Consider the following 22,288-nt stretch of genomic DNA (forward strand, 5'->3'; position numbering starts at 1 on the left):
GGAACGAAGGCTGAAGGCTGGGAGGGTGGTACAGCTTCATCCCAGGCTCTCTCCACCTCACCCTTTTCTCCACCGCACACCCAGCTACAGGGACAATGATCAGGGTTTTGCACCCCACGTGTTTCACGTAGCAGAGAGATAGTTTACTGGTAATAAGTGTTTCAGTGAAGCTCACATGTAGCTCAACCACAAAGTAATCGGGTGAAGGAATAGGAGAGGATTTGGTCTTCCGAACAGGCAGCTGAAATCTAGGGAATAGTTTAAATCAAGAAGACGACACTGAATAGCTAGTGTTCAGCAGGTAGACTGCAGAAGGATGTCCCTGCCCGACATTGCCTACGTGCATGGAGCAGAGGGGTGCAGCCTGTTGGGAGTGGAAGCGGGGAAGGATTAAGTGCACTGAGCTGCTCTGGCCTCAGCTGGGGGCTCAGTAGGAGGTGCTGGAGCTCTGGGGTAGGTAACGTGTCCATCCCCTCCTGCAGCCCCCAGCCCCGAGGCAGAGAAGCAGGGAGGCAGCCGTCTCCACCACACCCCAGGACACATGCCCCAGCTCTGGAGAGATCCCACTCGCAACGAGAACAACTGCTAAAAAAAAAAAAAAAAAAAAAGGTAAAAAATTTGTTCAAATAGTGTTTTCCCTTATTCCTGAGCATTTTTCTGGTGGTTTATCTCTCAGGAACCAGTGGCTGGGAAACGCTGTGGAAGAAGTACGGGTCTTCCTTCCCTTTAGATGATCTCTGCTCTTACGTTTCCTCTGATGACATCAAAAGGATACTGGATTCAGCTGGGCTGAAGTACCAGCTCTACGAGCTCCCATCCCACATGGACATAACGAGCTGCTTTATTGAAGGGAACAAGGATGGGGAGCTGCTGCTGGATTTCCTGACAGAAACTTTTGAGTTTTCTAAAAATGCTCCTCCTGAACTAAAGCATCAGGTAATGGAAGATTTAAGAAAGCCTGAATGCAGTGAAAAAAGAGATGGGAAGGTGCTTTTTAATAACAACCTGAGTGTAATAGTAATTGAGCCATGAGTTAACCTCTTCTTGCTTCTTGATCCAAAGCAAATAGTCAGATACAAACTGTTAACAGCTGAAATATGTTTTTCATACTTTATACATGGCTTAGTTTACTTCAGTACTGATATATAATTTTTGGAGCATGTTAAGAAATCAGTATTAATACCTGTTGTTATAAGTGAGCTTTAATACCCAATTAATTCTGCACTAATCTATGAATGTGTGACTCACTAAGCAGTTAATTGTGCTTTATCATATGGATGTTGTATAATCTGAGGTAACTCAGACCATCCACTCAGGCACTGCAGAAACCTAACCATTTCCTAAGAAATAATCAAGAACTACACGTGGTTTCATCATCTTAATTTAAAAACTCTACAGACCAAATAAGCAAATTAAAGTTTCTCAGTGCAGCTGGCAAGAGTGGAAGCTCAGAACGACAGACCATTTGGGTGGCTGCTCAGTGGGATTTCTTGAGCTTGCTGTGACTTCAAAATCTCATACCTCCAGTTACTGTGAAAGTGGCCTCACACCTTCTGCATGTGTGATGGTTGCCTGCTCCTGCCTCCGCAGCCAACTCCATTTAATGGCACTGCTTCCCTCTCCCGGTATTTTCACTTTATTTTTATGATGGTGCGTCTGCAGAGCCATTTGTGGACCAGGTCCTTATTGGCACTGCAAGAGCGAAGGGATTGAAGGTGGTCGAGGCACAGCAGTGGTAACAACAGTCCTGGAGAGGTGGATTTCGCTAATGAGCCCTGATGCAAAGCCTGTCTTAGGAATCGGCTACTGCTGTCACGTAGGGCTTTCTGGCATTTTTAGCTGAACACACAAACCTCCTGGCTGCAGCCTTTCACTAGCCTGGCAGCAAGGGCCATGCCTGGAAGATGTAAAAATAAACTCTGATGCCAATCTGGCAGGTTTCTCTGGGATTTGTTTCATTTCCAATGGGGTCACATCAGGTAAATCTGTTCAATATATAGTATAGGATGTTCAGAAAGAAGACACTTCACCTCCTCAGTCCCTTCTCCATGTGGGGCTGTCTCCACTCCAGTAGTTGATGCATTTGTTTTGCTAAATTATTTTATGGTTTTAAGAAGTGTTATGCTCTCTACAAGGCACAACGCATAGCAGAACACAATATAGTCACTTGAACGAATTTAATAGTCTGAATACTCAGTTTATTCAGTGAGACAGTTGTGATTTCTGACATTGAAATAATTTGATTCAGTGTGGAAATGGTTTACTTTAGGTAATGCTTTAGCTGCAAGAAATTATGTTTTATTTTTGCATATACATTTCTGATACAATATAGATTATTAAAGATTTGAAGTGATTTACAAGAGAATGTGTTGGGCATTAATAGCTGTTTATATTCATTTTAACGTGAATTATTTGAAACACACACTTCTCCTAGTGATCAAATATTAATTCCAGTGTATTTTAGAATGCGTCCATGATATTTCTCAGCTGTTGAACAGAACAAAACCTATTACCGCTTTTACACAGTGCTACGTACAGATTGCTGCGCTACAAGACCTCAGTATACCTGTAAGCTGTTATGGTGACATGGTGAAGCGGGAAAGAAAGAAAATCTCTCATTAGGACAGATTGCTGCATGCATTTCTAATGGGAAACAAATTAAAGTTAAAATTATTTTTGTAGCTCTTTTGTGCTGTCAGTGACCTCTTCTAAATGGTGTGTAGGAAGGAGGTGACCGCTGAATATTGCCACATCAACCCTGTCAGGACTGACGTATCTTTGGGAGCCACAGAAATGCCAGAACAAAAAAAAATAAAATAAAATCCAACTTCAAAACCCAGCAACAAGATGCACACGCATGTCCTGTTGTTTTCTGGTTTAGCAGAGGTAAAAAATACAAGGAAAAAGCTTTTTAGAGTTTTGGGAGGAGGTTTGTTTTGGAAATTTGGGAGAGAGCAGGAAAGGCGAGGAACAGCAGAGATGGTCTGGACAGAAGAGAGGAGGATATGACCACACACACACAAAAAAAAGGAGATTCAATGTGAATGCATGTGAGAGCTCCTTCTCCTCTTTAATCGGAACGGGAGAGGCCGGGGGGAGGGAGTGCTTGCTGGGTGCATGGTGATGCACAGGGTCTTATTTAAAAGCAGAATTCGCTGGGGGGAAAAGCACTTTCACCCCAGGCTGGAGAAGGAAACTCCTTATCTGAAACCAAACATGCCAGAGCTGTCCTCTGCCACTGCTTTTGCTTCTGAGGAGAATTTCATTAAAAAACAGGGAGGGGGGGTGTGAATATGAAGTAAACTTCATTCCATATATGCAGCTGCTTCCACTAAGGGGCTGGGGGAAAACTGAATCAGAAGAGCACCCTTAAGGGATAAATTATTTTTAATTTTGAATTTGTAACACATGCATTTCCAAGAAGTAAGTACTGTAAGTATTATTTAGTGGGAAATGAGTGTGGGGAAGCACAATTTTATGCTCATTTGACCATAAAAACTGAAGGATTTCTTGTAAATCTCTCAAACAACTTTCTAATAGAATGAAGAACCACATTTTCATGTGAGAATCACCCTTAATTGTACAGCAAGATACAGCTCTTCTAGAGCATGTTTAGGGAGTCCAACCTGTCCATGAACTGGGATTTATATAGCACTGCTGAGCTTACCTGTGTGCTTTCTGTACTGAATTAATTGTTTTCCTTTCAGAAAGTCTGCCTTATCTCAACCAGCAGAAATTTCTTCCAAAAGCATATCTCCAGCCCAGCCTCGGTCTTTGCAAACCCCCAGGTGGATGTGTGGACCAACGGGAAGGGTCTTCCTCGCTTGCACCCCTAGAAAGTGAATTTTTAGGGTTTATACAGAGGTTCCCTGACAGCAATTGTCTTAAACCAGCATAACACTGATTGAAACAAGCTGGGCGTCAAGCTACCTGTATTAAAAATATACCAGAAATGATCCTGCAAGTCCTTCATGCATGTGTGCCCCTTTCTGGCTAAATACGTCTTTCAGATATGAAGTGTAAACATTATGCAGAAACGTGACTCTGGGTAAATGCAATCCTTAACATTGCATCTATACATTCATCAGAGACGGTTCTGAACAGTGTTTGTTTTTAAATTGGGAGACAACGTTTTTTCTTTTCATTTCACAGGCACATAAACCTGGAATATACAGATTATATTACAGGTACAGGAGAAAAAACCCGGAGGGAGGGAGGGAGGAGGAGGAGCAACTCTCCTTTGAAATAGCAGGCAAACACCCAGGCCTGTGTCCCTCTGATAAGTAAGCGTGAGCTCGTGGCTCTGATGCTACGTCAGGTGATTATTTCCCAAAGCAATTCCCGCGGGAGGTTTGCTGTGCAGGGAAGGCAATCGCCCAGCGTCCACGGATGAGGCATGGCTTTGGAGCGATGTCACGTGGGAAGGCTGGGGGTGAGCAAAAGCGGGGGAGGAAAAGGCTGACCCCCTCCAAAGGAGCCCGGTCTTCACGTATATGTCCCCTCCGCATCGAACACATCTGCCCGAGCGGCTTCAGGGCTGCTACTTTAAATCATACGTAGAGAAATATTCTCACTGTTCTGTTAATTACAACAGCAAATTGAACGAACGCACTTACAGCTCTGCTGCTGTCGCCATTTCTACATCGGTGTAATTCATGCTTGCAGCCCATGATAGGATTTTTTAATGTCATTACACAGTAGGGCAAAGTCTTCATTTTTAATAAAAATACAAATGCTAAAATGAAATGGATTAATATCTAATTTTACATCTTCATTTACATGATGTGCAAAATTATCTTAAATATTTGTTATGGATGGAGTGGCTTTCCACCAATTTAGGCTTTTTTTTCGTACTGGAGAATGTTAACATAAATTGTAGCATAAATCATTGCCTTGTAGAGTACCAGAAGGCGCATATAAAAACCCATATCTTTACTGCACATATTTCCCATTAACCATAATCTATTAGTAATTGAAGTTCATTACAAATTCTTGTAGACTTTATTGCTATCATGCTGCATGACATAGTGAACCTGGCTTGCATAACAAGAAGTCCTTGCTGGGAAATATCCTATTAACAATGACTGTGCATTTGTCATTGTGATAATAAATCCAAAGCTGCCTGTAGATTATAAATTATTGCGGCGCCATTTCCACTGTTGTAGTTTAAAAGTTTTGTCAGCACTTCCATTTTAAACCCCTGCTTTACAGGCAGTTATAACTTGACCATAAAAATCTGCAGCAAGCTGAATCTCGACTTACAAGGTCTCAGTCCAAGAGCGTGTTTCTTCCCCAGTGAGATGCATATTTCTTCCACATGAAAATCTTAGAAGCAGAAGCTGTGTTTACGGCAGATTTTTTCTTCTGCATTTGCATAGCTTCTAATTGGAAAAAACAGGCCATTTGACAAGCAATTTGTCCATAATCTTTCAAAAGATTTTGCTAGGATTTAAAAATATATCAAGACAAAATGATGGGAGGCAGGCTGACCTGAGTGTTCACTGGTTTAGCACCTGAAAAAGCCTCAATCCTTATCTCCAGGTGCCACAGACTTTGGGGAGGCATTGGGCAAACCCCGCTTCTCTTCAAAGGAGAAACTGAAGAGAAATGATGCTACCCACATGCCTTGCAAAGGTGGTTTGAGGATTAATGACTAATGCTGAAGTTCTGGCGTCCACTCAAGTCATCCTTCATCATGTCTATGCAATTCTTTGAGCTCTATATAGGTTTTAAGTGTTATTAAAAGAAAATTGCCATAGAGTTGAACTTTAAGTGTTAATTATGACTCGAGATATAAATGACATCAGGTCAAATCTTTTACAATTTACCTCCGTAATTGACTTCAGCTAGCTACACCAGGGGATATCTATCTAGCTGAATGCATCTGCCTATCATATTTCTCAAGTCCCTATAGCAATGCATCCAGTTAGCTGGATGTACCCATTATGCCTCAACTGCTCCTAAATAGTGTAGGATGAAGCCTTCACCTCCCTGAAATCACCAGGAAAACTTTCCCTCCCACCAGCAAGGCCAGGTTTTAACATCAACCTGAAATACATGCTCTGTCTTGAAGCACTGCTCGTGTTTTCATGGGGTGGGTAATGAATTTTGCAGTAAATACAATAATCGTCTTTTCACATCAATAGTGTCTTCTACCGCAACATGCCCCAAATTGCTTTAAAATCTTGATATGCAAAACCACTTCCCTTACCACTGAGGTGCAGCAACCTCCTGGGTGAAATTCAGCAGCTGTTGGATGGTTCACGGCACCGGTTCACAGCAATTTATGGCAGGATGAGGAGGAGGAGGGAGCTGTCTGCAGTGGAAGTGGCAATGCCAAGGAGCAGAAAGCAGTTACCCAGGCTGGCACTGAGCAGGGGCATGGGCGCTAACGTGTCTCCTCTGGCCAAAATTGCCATCAGCTTACTGTTTCCCCTCTTCCTCAGCGGTGGAGTGGTGGGACATTGGGCTGGGACATGGGGCTGGCTCAGGATGCAGCCCACTGCCCACCACCATCCTGGCACATCCAACAGCTCATGTTGGTGGTGGGATCAAGGGTGTCTACCATCAATGGGCTTGACACTAGCTTTTGTGGTGCAGTCCTACCTGCTTGCAGCATCCTGGTGCTCCTTCACACTAGTGGCAATGGGGAGCTCTCCTACAACTCACAAAGTCAGTCAGCCTTCATTAGCTCGTACCTCCCAAACCTCATGTTCAAATCTTCACGATTTCCTAGCATATCAAGAGGCACTTCACCACCAGCCTTCGCTACCCAGCAGAGTTCATATGGAAGGCAGGGATGGATCTGATGGGTCTAAGGGAAAAGAAGTTATCTTCCCTTTTTGCTTTAATGGGATATTCCTCCTTCTACTCCCAGATGGATATGAATGGTACCTAACAGAGATGCATTAATGTGTGGGTCCAAGGTAGTACTACTGGTGTGATTCAGGATGGTGCTTCTGTGCAAGAGTGGTGAACTGCTCTAAATAAGCACCGGAAAAAATTATTACAGCATATTGCAGTTTTTTTACTCAGTTTTGTGTATTCTATATGTATTATCAAGTCTCTAGCCAAAAAAAACAATGAACATAGAAATAACCAAATTAATGACTCTTTGAAATCCCTAAACCTAAGCCATGTCATCCTTTCCTGCTTTGAAATCCCTCAGCTTAAATCATGTTATAGTTTCCCACTCAAATAGAATATAAGGAGGTAATATCTTTGAGACTCTTAATGTTATAAATACATTTTGGTATTTTTATAACCATGATTTTGCAGAGGTGGCAACAAGGTATCATTTATTTTGGTGAGGGTAAGCAAGATATTTGCCAGCAGATATAATTTCTTTGTTTTCTTTAAGAAAACAAAATTACATTATTTGGAGGCTGTTTCAAGGATCTGGTATGTTACAATGGATCCTGGCGGAGATGAATTAGTGGCCAGAGTATTGGTGATCTTGCCAAAAATGAATAGCAATGCAATTTATCATACGCTTCTATAATTTATCTCACGACCATGTATTAGATTAGATAAAGACAGAAAGACATGTGAATTGGATGGACTGGACTAATACTGAAAACTTACACCTGCTTTTATTGAGGCTGACAGGAAGATTTCTGTTGCCTGCATTGCAATCAGAATTTGGCTTCGCATCTTTAATTTGCTTTGAAGTATGATCTTGTCCAGGAATGAGAAAAAAGCTAACTCAACATTAAAGAGCTTGTTGATCATGTCTACTATTTCTTATTCAATACAAATTTGTTCCACCATATTTTTCAAATTCAATCAATTAAAAATTGTAAATATAAAAAACACTTAGAAGCTTAAAAATAACAGTAATAAGCAGCTGTGAAACTGCTGCAAACACTCATTACATGCTATACCATTTTCAAGGTAATGAACCAGTAGTTTATTTTGTCCCCTTCCAACAAAATCCATACTTCAAAATCCACTTTTTATACCAAATCGGTCTGTCTGTAAGACAAACAGTCTGCAGCTCAGAGTGTTTACCTACAACAGCAAAAAGATGTGCTACACTGCCTTCAAATTCAGTAATATCACCAGCTACCTTCTTTAGGCTGGTTGCGAACCAGTGATTGATATCTGTTCTTTTGCATTGCTTTCCTCTCATATCTCTTTGTCCTGCTGCTATAATCGATCACAGATTTTTCCATCAGGCTTTATGTCAGATTAGGATAGTGAACATGACTTGCTTAGAACAAACTGCTTCAAAGCGCACTGAGGCAAGCTCAGGAGTCGAACCGCTCTAAAAATGATTGTTTTGAGCATGTCCATGAATGCAACGCAATAGCAGGAAGTCAGAAATATGCTTTTATGGTAAGGATTTGGCATCGCTCCTCTCTACGAAGCCTGTTGCAATTAAATCTACCACTGTGGGGCTGATATTTTAAGTGAGGAATGATGCCCAGCTCGTCATTTTCCTGATTCAGGAAGAAATTTCTGCTTAGAAGTCAGTGGATGTTTCTGGCAGGATTTGCACACATATAATGTCTGGGATTCAAGTTGCAGTCACACTTAGCTTTTGTGTTTGGTGCTTTATGTGTGCTATCAAGCACTGAAAGGAATGAAAGCGCAACAACCTTCTCTGCTCTGCATAGAAATATATTTTAAAGATTCACAGTGACTAGTCTTCCTAGGAGAACTAAACTATCAATCCCTTACTTTAAAAGCTCTTTGGGGGTTTACTGCTTGTTTTTATAGTGCCTAGCACAATTGAGTCCTCATCTTGGTTGGTGGTATTTAGGTGCATCTGTTGTATAAATAACAAATTATTTTTTTTTATGTGAAGGACGGAGTGTTATTTATGGAAAAGGACTGTAAGGATTTGATCCAAATTCGGAACAGTGATTGCGGATGACTCTGCTGACAGCAATTGCTTCCCCCATGGCTGCTGTTGCTCTGATCTATAAACCCTGAGGAAGGAGTTGGATCTTCCCATGGCAGCTTGGTGACCTCTGGGACTCCTCCTGAGAGAGGAATGGATGTTAAAGCTTCACATGGGTTCAAGAGAAGACAACAACATAGTGGGTGAGAAGTGTTTTGAGGAGGAACATCCAGTGTCCAGTGCAGGAGTTTCCTGAGCTGAAATAGGTGGGAAAATATTGAGGAAAACTATCATATGTGTTTGCCCTGTGTATATAAGATGCATAGGATACTCTTCCCTAGGTCCCCACCTGTAATCACAGCTGGAGAAACACTAAATAAACAACCATGATAGTCCAACCATTTAGAGCTTGTTGTATCCTAGACTGAAATGACCATCACTGGAGATACTATACAAGACATCACAGCACAGAAGTATTGTTAGCCATTTTACACAGTAAATCTCTTCTTCCTCAGTTTCATTCTTTTTTCATAATAGTGACTGACATCAAAGCCCAGGACAAGCATTAGGCTGTTGAAAGCAGTGCTTGCACAGCCCACGGGAGCATGAACCCTGATGTCCTGCATTTAATCCCAGGGAAGACACAGGCAGTGGTGCTTTAGTATAAGACTTTTAAGCAAATTCTGAGTAAAAGGCTTTTTGCTGTACATGTATATAAAGGAGGTTCTCTGGGGTTTTGCAGTGTGAAAGCAGATACTAAGACTGCTTAAAATTACAGCTTTCTGGAAAACAAAACCCAAGAAAGCTTGAGAGTCAGCAGTCACATCAGAAGCTATTACTGACATTGGGATCTTTTATGAAATAAGTCAGGTGAACTGATGCTCAGATGGACATACTGCCAGGGCAGAAGGCAAACTATGAAATAAATACTCAAGTACCTATGGGCTGCTGCAGCACTGCATGCCTGGCAGAAGGTAATTGTATGGGGGGATAAAAAAATATGATTGAAAAAAAAAAAAAAAACCCAAGTAAAACTTGTACTCTGCCAAAGGCAGAGGCTTTACATAACAAACTTTGCAGTATTTCTGGTTCCTACAGGTCTGGTCCTGGCTACTCCTCCTCTCACCTTGCAGAGGATTTGAGGCTGTGCCTAAAGACAGCACTTGCTCTAAGGCAGAAACCAGGGTCTGCTGGAAGGCAAAGGACCGTGGCCAGAGAAATCTGGCGTTTCTTATCTTGCAGGTGAACCTCAGGCCACCCGGCTGAACTGTTGATTTAAACTCTTGGGTAGCTAACCCACATAGCAGGAAAGGTTAACCCAGATTACTAAGGGAAACCTCATTCTGGCATGATTTATAGAGAGGGTACAACTGCCCTGTAACCAGGCAAGGGACACAGATGCCATGCTTTACTGTTCAAGTGGCTTATGGATGTGTAAGGTCATTCATCATACATTGCTTTGGACTCCCAGGCCAATACGTATAAAAGCCTATCTCACAACACGCACAGCCTTTTCGGCTCCCATCTGCCCACAGCAGCCCTTCCAACATTACCAATTACATCCCTGCACATTACTATATTGGCTACAACTCTCCTCAAAGCCGCGGCTGTACCGATGTGCCCCAAGGGTGGATTGTGTTGACGAACAAAAAAGACGCAGGGTCTCCATTTAAGAGCCTGTTTCAAAGCCCAGAAGTTATAAGCTCAACCTCTGGACAACTGTGCTGGTTTTGGCTGAAGTAGAGTTAATTTTCTTCATAGTAGCTAGTATGGGGCTATGTTTTGAATCTGTGCTGGGAACAGTGTTGATAATTCAGGGATGTTTTCGCTGAGCAGTGCTTACCCAGAGCCAAGGGCTTTTCTGCTTCTCCCCCCACCCCACCAGCGAGGAGCCGGGGGGGGCACAAGAAGTTGGGAGGGGACACAGCCGGGACAGCTGACCCCAACTGACCCAAGGGATATCCCAGACCATAGGACGTCATGCTCAGCACATAAAGCTGGGGGAAGAAGGAGGAAGGGGGGACGTTCGGAGTGATGGCGTTTGTCTTCCCAAATCACCGTCAGGCGTGATGGAGCCCTGCTGTCCTGGAGATGGCTGAACACCTGCCTGTCCATGGGAAGTGCTGAATGAATTCCTCGGTTTGCTTTGCTTGTGTGCGCAGCTTTTGCTTTCCCTATTAAACTGTCTTTATCTCAGCCCATGAGTTTTCTCACTTTTACTCTTCCGATTCTCTCCCCCATCCCACCGTGGGGGGAGTGAGTAAGCGGCTGCGTGGTGCTTGTTTGCCAGCTGGGGTTAAACCCTGCCAACAACCACACTTCCATTTGGAAGGCAGAGTTGCTTCAGGACTGCCTTATTTGTTTCAATTTGTTCATTATAATTCAGTTTCTCATGTATATGTGGCTGCCTGCTTGCATTAGCAATGCGTGGAAGGGCTCCATTTCTTTTGCAGTCAAAAAAGAAAGCTAAAAAGTAGACACACTGAGAAGACAGAGAGGGACCCCAAGAGAAGCAGAGCCAGTGCTGTGCCTGGGCTGCGGCACAGGAGAGGCTGAGATCTCCAGGTCTTTCCAGAAGAGGTGTGAGTGGGGGAAGTGGCACTCCCAGGGAAGAGTTTCCTCTCAGATGTTTTGAAAAGCATGAAAAGCAATTAAAACAACCTTAAAATAGGAAGGTCTCTTCCTCTTTTTTTCAGAGCACACTTCTGCACTCCCAAGGCTCTCGCTGACCTAGATAGAGGTAGAGAGGCATGTCTGGCCTAATGCGTAGGCAAAAGTTATTCTGTTTATTAATCGGAGACATGTATTGTGGCGGCAGTCGGCAGCCCAAACCCTTGGAGGAGCCCAGGGGCTCGGGCTGTAGCCCCGAGCAGCAAGGTGCCCTGGGGTCCTGCTGGAAATGCCGGGGACAGCAAGCAGAGATGCCTGCACCCGCCCAGGGGAATGCTGAGCAGAGGACTCAAGTCCAGCCATTTTTAGGACATAGGTTTTTTATTCTGGTCATTAGGCATCTTCATGCCCAGGGGATTTATAAAGCTTCTGCTGGAACCGGGGGAGTCAGGCAGAACGGGGCGATTGGCGCTTCCTTCCAGAGAGGGCAGGGGAGCGAAACCGGAGGGAGACGATGCAGCCTCACCTCTGAGTGCATCTACTTCACATGGGAGAAACTTCTGCCTTGTGCTCTCCATGTGATTTGGAGGGAGTTTGTGAGCCAAATGCTCCGACAGCGATGTCCTCACTGCTGACATGGTTATTTGCACGAAACGCAGTAGTGCTCAGGGAACACATGCCAGGGACACACAGCACTGGTCCCACCATTAGCTACCATGGCAAAAAGCCTGATTTTAAGTTACTTTATTGGAAGCAACAGGTAATTCCAGTTTGAGATACAAGATCTCAATTGCCTAATGCTTTTCAGTCATGAACCTCATGCTGAGAGCTGCCTCTCTGGAGCTCTAGCTGTGCGTGCTCACTTGCAAGCAGAGAAAATAGATGTGGTGTCCTTGTGCGGATTTGAAGAGGGGTTGAGCTGGAGCTTGTCACTGTCATGGTTTTAACCTTAGTAACAGGTAAATCAACAGGCAAGAAGGGTGCATAGGAAGGAAGGGGGAAGAGGGCTACGACGCCCAGCCAGTGCCATGTAGTGATGCACACCCAAACCCTTATCCCTCCTCCAAACCACCAAAGGCAATCTTAACCTCAGAGCAGCCGGGAGCTGAAAGAGTACGATGAGATGGCTGCGATTCATGTAAAAAATAGCAGCTTTTGCCCACTGAGTGCCACACCACTGCTGAAGGCTTTGTAGACTCACAGCCATGGTGAATTTTAGGGATGGGCTTGGAGAAGGACATGGGTGAGGTAGAATTTCAAAAAGCAGCTTAGGATGCCTGGAAAGGAAATTTGGTGAGTGCACTTCTTAAAAAAAATCTGATCCAACCAACAGTGTTAACCTAAATGGAGTAGGGAATAGGAAATTGTGTAATGGAGGTTTTCGTTATGATACTTTTTGCTTTCCTGAAAACCATTAAAAAGTAATGATGTGACCAATGACTCAAGCCTACAAAATATTTCCAATTTTATTTTTATACTCATTGTGGCCCTTTGTTAATTTATAGCTAGTGAAATAATAAATAAAGCCAATCTTATCATTTACATCTGACACTATAAAAGCAGTAATTATTAAAAGGTTACCTAGAATCAGTGTGAAGCTTTGACTTCTGTCATTAGCATATATAAGTCTAGCTTAGGAAAGGTTTCTTCCCTGAAACACGCATTTTGTTAAAAGCTGTTTAGTGCCCATAACCATTCTGCTGATCTTCTCAAAATATGTTCTCCTCACAGGCCAGAGTTAACCTGTGCATATGAAATGAGTTCAGCTTAATGTTGTGTTAAAAGAGTTTGGTCTCTGGAGCAGTCGCTGTTCTTAATAACATGTAATCATATGCCTTCTATTTAGCTTTCATTTAACTAGCCCCATACAAGCAATGAATCCAGTTTAATTAAATGTTCTTTTAAACAGCGAAATGGCACTGGTTTGTATTTTAAAAAATCTATACGCCACAGGGCACCCTCAAGACACAGAATCCTAATAAAGAGGATGTAAGATGTACAGCTAATAATACAGAGCAAGTTTGACATTTGCAGGGTAATTTAATGAACCAAGTGCTTCCTTATAGGCTTCATGTGGGAGCACAGTGGCTGCAGTACCATTTAATAGAAGATGAAGAGCCACATTTGTAATAATGCTAATAAACAGCCAATCTGAAAATTAGACTAGCATGTGGCAAAGAGATGTTGTGCATGTATAATAAATGCTGCTCAGCGGCAGGATGAAGGTTGTCAGCTGATGCTGAAATCCTGCCACAGCATTAATTGGCAGCCTGGGGTGGCGGGGCAAGGCTTGGCCTCCTGCACCCCACGAGTCCCCAGGCTGCACGCTGCGGGGCAAGGAGTGGGAAAACGCACATTAATGCTAAGGGATGGTAACGGAGTGTGGGAAAAGGGCACTGCAGGTACCCCTAAGAGAGCTTAAAATAGCCCCGAGGTCCTGACGACCAGAGGAATGGCTTTAAGTTCAACATGTGCTTACTTGTCATTCCAGTAAGGGGTGAGGACAGGCATTGACCAAGCATCCCCTCTTAGTTTTACTTTTCTCTGATAATTTAAATCTGGTCTAACCCTGGTCAGTAAGTAATTTAACTCTTCTGTTTTCAAGGGCATCATAAGGTAGAAGAGGAAAATGAGGTAGAAACGAGTGGTAAATGTTCGTTTTTCTCTTTTAGAAGAATCAGGACCTTTAATAAAGTAACTATTAGGACAATGAAGAAATAAACACGGAAAGCGTCTCACTCATTACTAAAATGAAAGTGCTTGCTAATATATGCAGTGCACCTGGAAATGCCCATTCAAGTAATTACAAAAGGGAAAAACACCGGGGAAACAGGCAAGCATGAAGACAATAGCCATTAGAAACAATATTAAATTAAGCACGCCTTTAGAGATCTACAAATTCACTGACTAAATTGTGCATTACAAACCCTTCCTTGACTTCACTTAGCTGGAGTCCTGGAGCGAACCTGGAAAATTTGAAAACAGCCTCTTGATTTGTATTGAGCTGCAGTCAGGGCTGTTCCTAACTTTGCTTAGTCCTGGGATTTTTAAAAGATGCAAAAAATATCTTTTTTTTTTTTTTTTTTTTCAGATTCCATCTAGCAGAAGGCATCATAATCCCCCAGTCTGAGCAAAACAAGGGCAGAAAAAGGGCACTTCATGCCATGCAGCATTAAGCTTGGCAAATGGCATAAAGCCCATCAAAATCAGCAGGCAACTTCTCATTGACCGAACAGCCCTTGAGTGTGGCCACCCATGAACGTTCGGGTGAATTTGGCCGCGCTAGCCCCTGCGTGCACCCAGGATGAGGAGCCCCATGTTTCCCTGGGGGGCCCATTCCCACCCAGCTATAGGGCAGGACAGCTTCTTACCCTGTATTTTGGCTAAGGTGCCTTTTGCTATGGGGCAGAGCCTGCAGGCAGGGGGATTACCCCCTGGGATTTCTGCCCCTCGGATATTCCCAGACCAGAGACAGCTCATGGGACAGCAACCGTGAGCCATGGTTCAGAGCTCGTTCTGCTAAGGGGCTCACAGCCACATGGATGTTTCTGTGTCTGTGCAAAGAAAGGGTGGAATTGAGACCAAGATATTGACCTTACTGGTGACAAAACTGTATCCTCTTACAGAGACATGAGAAATCAGTGAGGACAAGGTTATTAATATGTTTATTGGAATGCAGGGTTGTTTATAACTATTTCCCTATCGTTGATGAGATTTCCAGGGCTAATGGAAACTCTCCCACTTTCTCCTGTTCTCTGAGAGATCTCCTAAAATTGATTGTGGAAGCCAGCAACCACTTTCAATTGATTTTATGTCATTAAACATTAAAAATCTTGCGCGGTTTCCATAGAGTTTTTTCTGCTGGGAAGTGGGCTATCACCCATCAGAGGTCCCGGGTTGCTGCTAAAACCATGGATTGGCTGGGAGGGGGGTAAAATTGTTAGAAAACTCTTTTCTAGCTAAGACTTTCTTGTAACAACACATGCACATAACCTGTGCTCCTTCCTCTTCCAAAACCTGGGAGATAGGCAGTTTTACTTAATTTTTCAGCTTTCAGCTTTATTTAGTGGGAAGAGAAGAGCTGAATGGAGATCATTCATTTCTGCTTCTATCCACTTGTCCCCTCTCTGCTTTTCCCTAGGCAATGAGGTGCTTCTGCTTTGTTTACTGTTAGGGAATCTCCTAATATCATTCCTCCCCTCATTCCCTCAAGGATTTCCAGTGAGCCAGAAGAAAATAGGACCTTTGAGAAGTCTTTGCTCCCAGGAAAGCAGAAGGTGAGGGCTCCTTCCCTGTTTCTCAGTTCATTCCCTCCATACAAACAATCTGGAGCCAATCTGCACGGTGCAGATGGAAATTCCCATTTTAGCTGTTGATGGGCAGTGGGGAAGCAGCGAGCTCCTATGCAGTTGCAGACTGCAGGGCTCATACCTGATGCTGATCACAGTGAGGGCTCTCCAGAGACATATTTTGGGAACATGTATATGTAAATGAGGCTTTTCCAAAACCCCAGGGAAGTCTGTGAGAAGTGAATTCAGGATGACTCCATCCCTCTCATACCTAAATAACAGACCTCTGTGGTCTGAAGGTGTCAGAAGATCAGGAGAAAAGTGGACTCACACAGATCCTTTCCCCTCCATACGCCCATTGAGAGCCTCATAGACCTTTCCCACTGTCATGGTTTAACACCAGCCGGCAACTAAGCACCACGCAACTGCTCGCTCACTCCCCCCATGGTGGGATGGGGAGAGAATCGGTCTTCCCCCCAGCTTTATATGCTGAGCATGACATCATATGGTCTGGAATATGCCTTTGGTCAGTGGGGGTCAGCTGTCCTGGCTGTGTCCCCTCCCAATTTCTTGTGGCCCCCCAGCCTCCTTGCTGGTGGGGTGGGGGGAGAAGCAGAAAAGCCTTTGGCTCTGGGTAAGCACTGCTCAGCAGTAATGAAAACATCCCTGTGTTATCAACACTGTTTCCAGCACAAATCCAAAACATAGCCCCATACTAGCTACTATGAAGAAAATTAACCCCATCCCAGCCAAAACCAGCACACCCACCCCTTTGTGAGTCACATTTCCACTAGTTGTACCAAAAAACTAGAGCACTGATGGGCTGCTGAGGGGATAATGGCTAGACAACAAATGGTAGGACCAGCCATCTTGAATGCTGAAGAGTGTCAGCTGCTTTGCTCAGATGTCCTGGATACAAATGGAAAAACACTCTGACTGAGGGACAACGCCTCCTGTTCCTGCAGGGAGCACATTCAAGAGGACAGCTTTTGTGCACCATTTCAGACTCTGCAATTAAGGCCGGAATAGCCCATAAAGTGACACATAACGTATTAAACACCTTCTGCGTCTTAGGAAGTGCAAACTAGGTGTTGCAAATGGAGACTCATATGGCCCAGCTGCCTCAGGCCATATGGTCACTCTGCTCCTCGCTGTGCCACTCTACGTTCAGAAACGCAGCAGGATGGCAGTTGGGATGCCGGCGTGGGCAGGGAGCAGCAGCACATGCGAGGGTGAAAACGATGCTGGTCAGACAGAGCCCTGCTTGACGTGCTTTCTTTGTTAGCATTTGTGGACTTGATTCAGCTACTCAATTTGTGATACGTCGAGCAGCCAAAATAACTCTATGCAAAATAAACAGCTGAGAGCAGATGAAAATAGAGCTAATAATACAGTCATTAGGAAGAGAGCCAAAGCACAAATTGCAGTGTCGAGTGTGAAAGGAGAAGTCAGAGAAGGGAAATGACTGTACGTACCCTATACTGCATGGGGGACACAAATATGGCCCCAAATAGCAGCTGTCTGTAACAAAGGGACAGCAAGAGGCTGTGTGGCCAGACCTCTTGGCTTGGCACTGGACATCATCCCAGCAGGATGGCGTGTGAGTGCTGGGTAGGTTGTTCATCACCCTGCCTGGTGGGCAACAGCTCGGTGAGGTACCTAGGAGCAGGCAGCGCAGGAGCATCTCACGCCATAACTTTGTGTCACCTGGGAAGATGGGAGCACCAACCCGCTCTTTCAGATGTGCAAGACACATCTGCGAGGGGGTCATTTGCTGGCACCAAGATGGGTCATGATTAAGAGAGCCACAGCTGGACATTTCAAACCAGCAAACTGACAGTCCAGGAGGGCCAGGGGTGGCAATGGTAAACCATTTCCAGTCCTTGGATGGGCACCAACAACTGCACGTAGGGTGTGTGGCTGCCTCGTCCCATCCTGCAGAGGCTACAGTCCTGCAAGTGGAGCTTAACCTTCGTGCATTTTATAAGGCAGGCACAATACCAGAAATGGTTAAGAGTAGCGGAGCAGTCGGGGATATTTTACTGCCATTTGCTTGATTAGCCAGTGTTTCTGATCCATCTAAGGTCAGAGAGTGTATTTCTTTTTACCCTCAGGTGGAAGCTAATGATAATGCAGCTTCTCAACTTGCCATTCACGGCACCTATTTAAAGTTGCTCGAAGAGGCTGTGCAACTGCACATCCTTGAATAGAAAACTTCAAGTGCCTTTTTGTGCCAAGTGCTCTTGAGTTTAGACCTACCTCCAACTTGAAACAGGAGGAAAGTCCTTCCAGAGAGCAAAAAGAGGGCAATTAAATATGTACTTGTTTATATAATAGCCTTCTGCCCAAGATCATCAAGGCTGTTCTCCTTTATATGAGTATTTCTGCTATGATAAAAATGCTGTAGGACAAACGATGTAAGCCCACACTTCAGAAGTATTGACTGGAATGATTTCTCCCCACTCTTCTTGCCGTCAGCTTTCTCAGGTGGTTCCCGTCCAGTCTGTTGCATTCTTAAAATGAGAAAAAAAAAAATAATCCTGATTTCTTAATCACATGTTACAGAATGATTGTGATTTCCCTCAATATCTCTCTGTACCTCTAGGGAAATATGTCTAAGCCAATCTCTGGCAACACTCTTTCCTAATCCCCCGTGTACACCAAGGTGGAGGGTTTATTTAGTGGTGTGGAGATGTCCACCTCTTCAATGATTTTTGCCTGCCTTGTTCTCTCATTGCTGAAGGAAGAATGTTAAAGGATTTTTTGTTTTCTTTTCTTTTCTTTTCTCTTCTTTTCTTTTCTTTTAAGTAACACTATGACCCTAAAAAATTAAACTTTTTGGGGAACAATTTTTATTTACAAGTAACACCTAAAATTGCAGTAACAGGAAGGAATATGAGATATATTCACACCCCCTTGATTTTCTTTGTTCCTTTGAAGTTGTCAGAATTTCAATGTATATAATGAATTTTCCTATTTAGCTGAGGCACTCATATCATCTCTGCCAGAAGTTTCTTAGCTTCTCACAGAAGTTCAGGCTAGACAAACAATTTTCTTTCTGTAATAGAGGTGGGGGACCAAGATGCAAAGACGAACTAGATTTAAAAAATTATTTTGGTGTCTAAAGCTGATAGTAAAAACTAAATGACAGTTTCAGGAACTCTCATTGTGTGAAACCAAGAAGAGTTAGTAACTATTTTTTTGTCTTTCAGTTCCTGAATGTCTTCAAACTCTGTCCCTCACTGATGTGCCCGGGTTCATCCATGAAGCCTGTGCAAGTTGAACCTGCACTCCCAGCTCTGGGCCAAAGTGCGGACTGAGCCCACATCCAATGATGATGCAAACTTACTTAAACATAGATAAACACATCCAGAAAAGCACAGAAGAGTGACAAGGGTAATTAAATAGACTTTGTGAGGACAGTGTCGTGTGTCATGTTGTTTGCCCATGCAGGCGCAGTCCATCTTTGCCAAGGTGGCAAAAGTGGCTCTTCTAAATAAATGCTCCAGATGAGCCGAATGAAGGCAGAAAGATTTCCCTCTTTCCTTTTCATTCCTTGCACAATGCAAAGCAGAAGACACCCATGCCAAACCATTTCATTTCTTCCAGCTTTATCGCCAGCCTTCGGGCTGCCTCATTCTGGACCTGCTGCAATCCAATCTGCTCTTGCTAATACTTCTAATATAATATTTATAACAGCCCAGGTTGAACCAAAGGCTACTTGCACTGACAGATGCCACAAGCTATATCTCTCCTTTCCATTTTATTGTTTGGTAGCTTCTGGCAAAGAGGGAGAGGATCTGGTAATGAAATGCTCCTTCTCTGCTTTCAACACACGGGAACATTTTGCTGTGCTGCCTATTATTCATGGGGGAGTAATCAAGTGGTTGCCGGTTGGTTATCAATGTGTTGTGGAAGGGCAGGATATGTGATTGCGGTGGATAGGATATGTTTCTGATTTAATTATCGAGCTGCAAACACATATCAGCTTTCACACTTGTGGCTTTGGGGACATGCACGTAGGCAAACTCAGCTGCGACACTGTGGACAGAGGGACCTTATTCTGTAACAGGGGTGTAAAGTCATTTCTCTGTAACTAAAGATAATGAGTTCTGCAGGACTATAAATAGGCGTTGAGCTGTTTTGCAGATAAAGCATCTCTTTGCTACTTTGCAACAGCAGAGCACTGGGGAAAATTCTGCAGGGAACAATCTTCTCCTGGCAGATGGTTGGACCAGGAGACCTGCCCGACATTTTCCATGTCTAGTTTTCATGATTTATACAGTATCACCCCTTGGAAAAGCAATTCTGAAAGGACATTATGATTCTATGATAATCCACTGTACTTGAAAGAAAAAAAAAAAGCCAATATAAATATGCGTATCCCCTATGGTTGGAGCTAACCAACTTCTTCAACTTAAGTTCTGTTTCAGTTTTTCAACTTGCTTGGCTAGAACCACATGGAGTTTTTTGTTAAGTGGCTGATTTAGCAAATTTCCATGGGAATAATAGTGATTTTGGGGGAGGTGAGAATGGATGGAGGGCAAGAAGAGGGGAGATAATAGGCACACTGGGCCCTGCACTGTGCAAGAGCTAAGTTCAGCCTCTGGTAAGGACCAGACTGAGGAGTTCTTCAGTGCCTTCTGCCCTGGACATGTGCCCTAGCCAGTAGATTACTTATTAGCTCTCTCTGGGGGAGAAGGAAACTTCCTTTTTACCAAAATATCTGTTTTCACCCAATCACAGAATGAGAAAGATGATGAAATATCAAAAACAACTTTTGGAAGGAAAATAGCTTTCCTCCAAGCTCTATTCAAGTGCTTGGGGAGGGGGAAGCTCCTCCTTCTGGTCTTCATTAGAAAGAGAAGTGTGAATCAAGGGGGAAAATAAGATCCTAGGAGAGCAAAAAGCTTTAGGGCAAAGTTTTTTCTCAGTACATCTCAGTGTAAAGTTGCTGGCTACTGGGAGAGTTTTGCATTGCTCCATTATGAGCCTTTGCTCCATATAGCAGAGCTACGGGGTACAGCTGCCATCCAAGGGCAGTATTCTCCAGACGTAAAGATTGAAATGTTCAGTCATGTTCATAAGGACATCAAAGACCAGAAACAAAAATATTTCAGATAAAGGATATGTCATCAGGCCAAACTGGGAGGACAAGAAAATGTACTGACCAAAAAGCCCATGATGAGAAACGGCTGGAGACAGGTGATTTTGAAATTAACAATTAGTTTTAAATCAAACTAGCAATTCATTTAGAACCACAATTTAAACAGAAGGAGACAATTAAGTCAGTCAATACAGAAAAGCTGTGGAAAAAAAATATACCAACTTCATTTATGTTTACAGCTGCACTCTGTCCCCCACCCTTGATCTTTCTGTATAAACACAGTGTGGAAAAAAGGCTCAGAGCTTTCCAAGTGCCATGCACAAGTAGAGTGCAGAAACCTGACTAGTTGTTGTTTTTAGTCTCTCTTGATGTATGTCCATCACTACAATATAGCATCCACTGATAACTCCTACTTCATACTATTGGTCTTTCCTGCAAAGGAGCTGTGCTCCTCTAAACACAGTTTTCTTTAAGGCACACAAGACCCAGAGAGCTGGATGCCCTCCTATTGTGCAGTTTTAATCTAAAACCACAGAAAAAAAAAAAGTATTCTGAATGCAAAGCAAATAGCAATTACCCTGACACTTCCTCATTTCAGCAATGAACTGCAGCTGTATTTGCTCTTGGGCAGGGGAACTGTTTTCACTTAAGCCATGGGGAGAGGAGGGTACAAATCCCAGAATTTCATTGCCTGCAGGAATGAATCCCCATGGCACATAGATTTGGGTGTGAATTGCTTGAGTCCTCACCTGGAAAAGAGCACTCAACTTATTCTTGCCTCTCTTGGATACAGCTGGCCAGGACAATTTACATTGCCTAGAAACTGGGAAGCAGAGCATATGTCCAGCTGACTTTGCTCCACTATTATTTCTAAAAAGCCCCAACCTCAGTAGTCCTCAAGAGGTCTCTCCCACTCCTTTAATTTCTTAATACATGTAAAGCCAAACAGAAGAAAAACAAGGCAGAAGGTTCATACAGTTAAGCTCTAGATTGACTTCATCCAACTTAATGCTTTTTAATCACTCTTTGAACAAAAGATTTAGTCTTCATAATCCTCCTTTTGCTCAATTTGCTGTTCCTTACTTTATGAAATCTACTGTTTGTTTGGTTTCCCTGATTCCCACCCCCTGAACAAGTTTGCAGGAGAAAAAAATGGATAATATCACTGGGAAAATTACTTTCAAGAATAAAATAAACTACAGATTACAGTGCCAGCTTTTCTTTTGTGGCTCTTCATTGGAAAGGTGCACCCCAAACCACATAGAGCCTTTTTCACTGGGTAGTCATCTGAGCTGCTAACATACCGATCTGAGCTGCTAACCAAAACTTTGCATTTATCTCCAGGAGCAACAATGCGATTAGACCTGCTGATTTCAAGGCTGATTCAGGCCTTATTTTGGGAGACTGAGATTTGTTTTTAGTGTTAGAGACATTTGC

The 22,288-nt window shown here is 43.4% G+C and overlaps 1 protein-coding gene across 2 annotated transcripts in view; it reads left to right on the forward strand.

Annotated features, from left to right (window-relative positions):
- LOC115343201 (histamine N-methyltransferase-like) overlaps window positions 1-2,681 on the forward strand; it is a 23,970-nt gene extending 21,289 nt beyond the window's left edge. For both annotated transcript variants that reach the window (XM_041124474.1, XM_030018852.2), the window contains exon 7: window positions 677-2,681. In XM_041124474.1, the coding sequence (XP_040980408.1) occupies window positions 677-1,032 (356 nt within the window). In that variant the 3' untranslated portion in view covers window positions 1,033-2,681. The remainder of the gene's footprint in view (window positions 1-676) is intronic.
- The last annotated feature ends 19,607 nt before the right edge of the window (window positions 2,682-22,288 follow it).

This window comes from Aquila chrysaetos, chromosome 6 (assembly GCF_900496995.4).
Source record: "Aquila chrysaetos chrysaetos chromosome 6, bAquChr1.4, whole genome shotgun sequence".
NCBI classification, from domain to species: Eukaryota; Metazoa; Chordata; class Aves; order Accipitriformes; family Accipitridae; genus Aquila; species Aquila chrysaetos.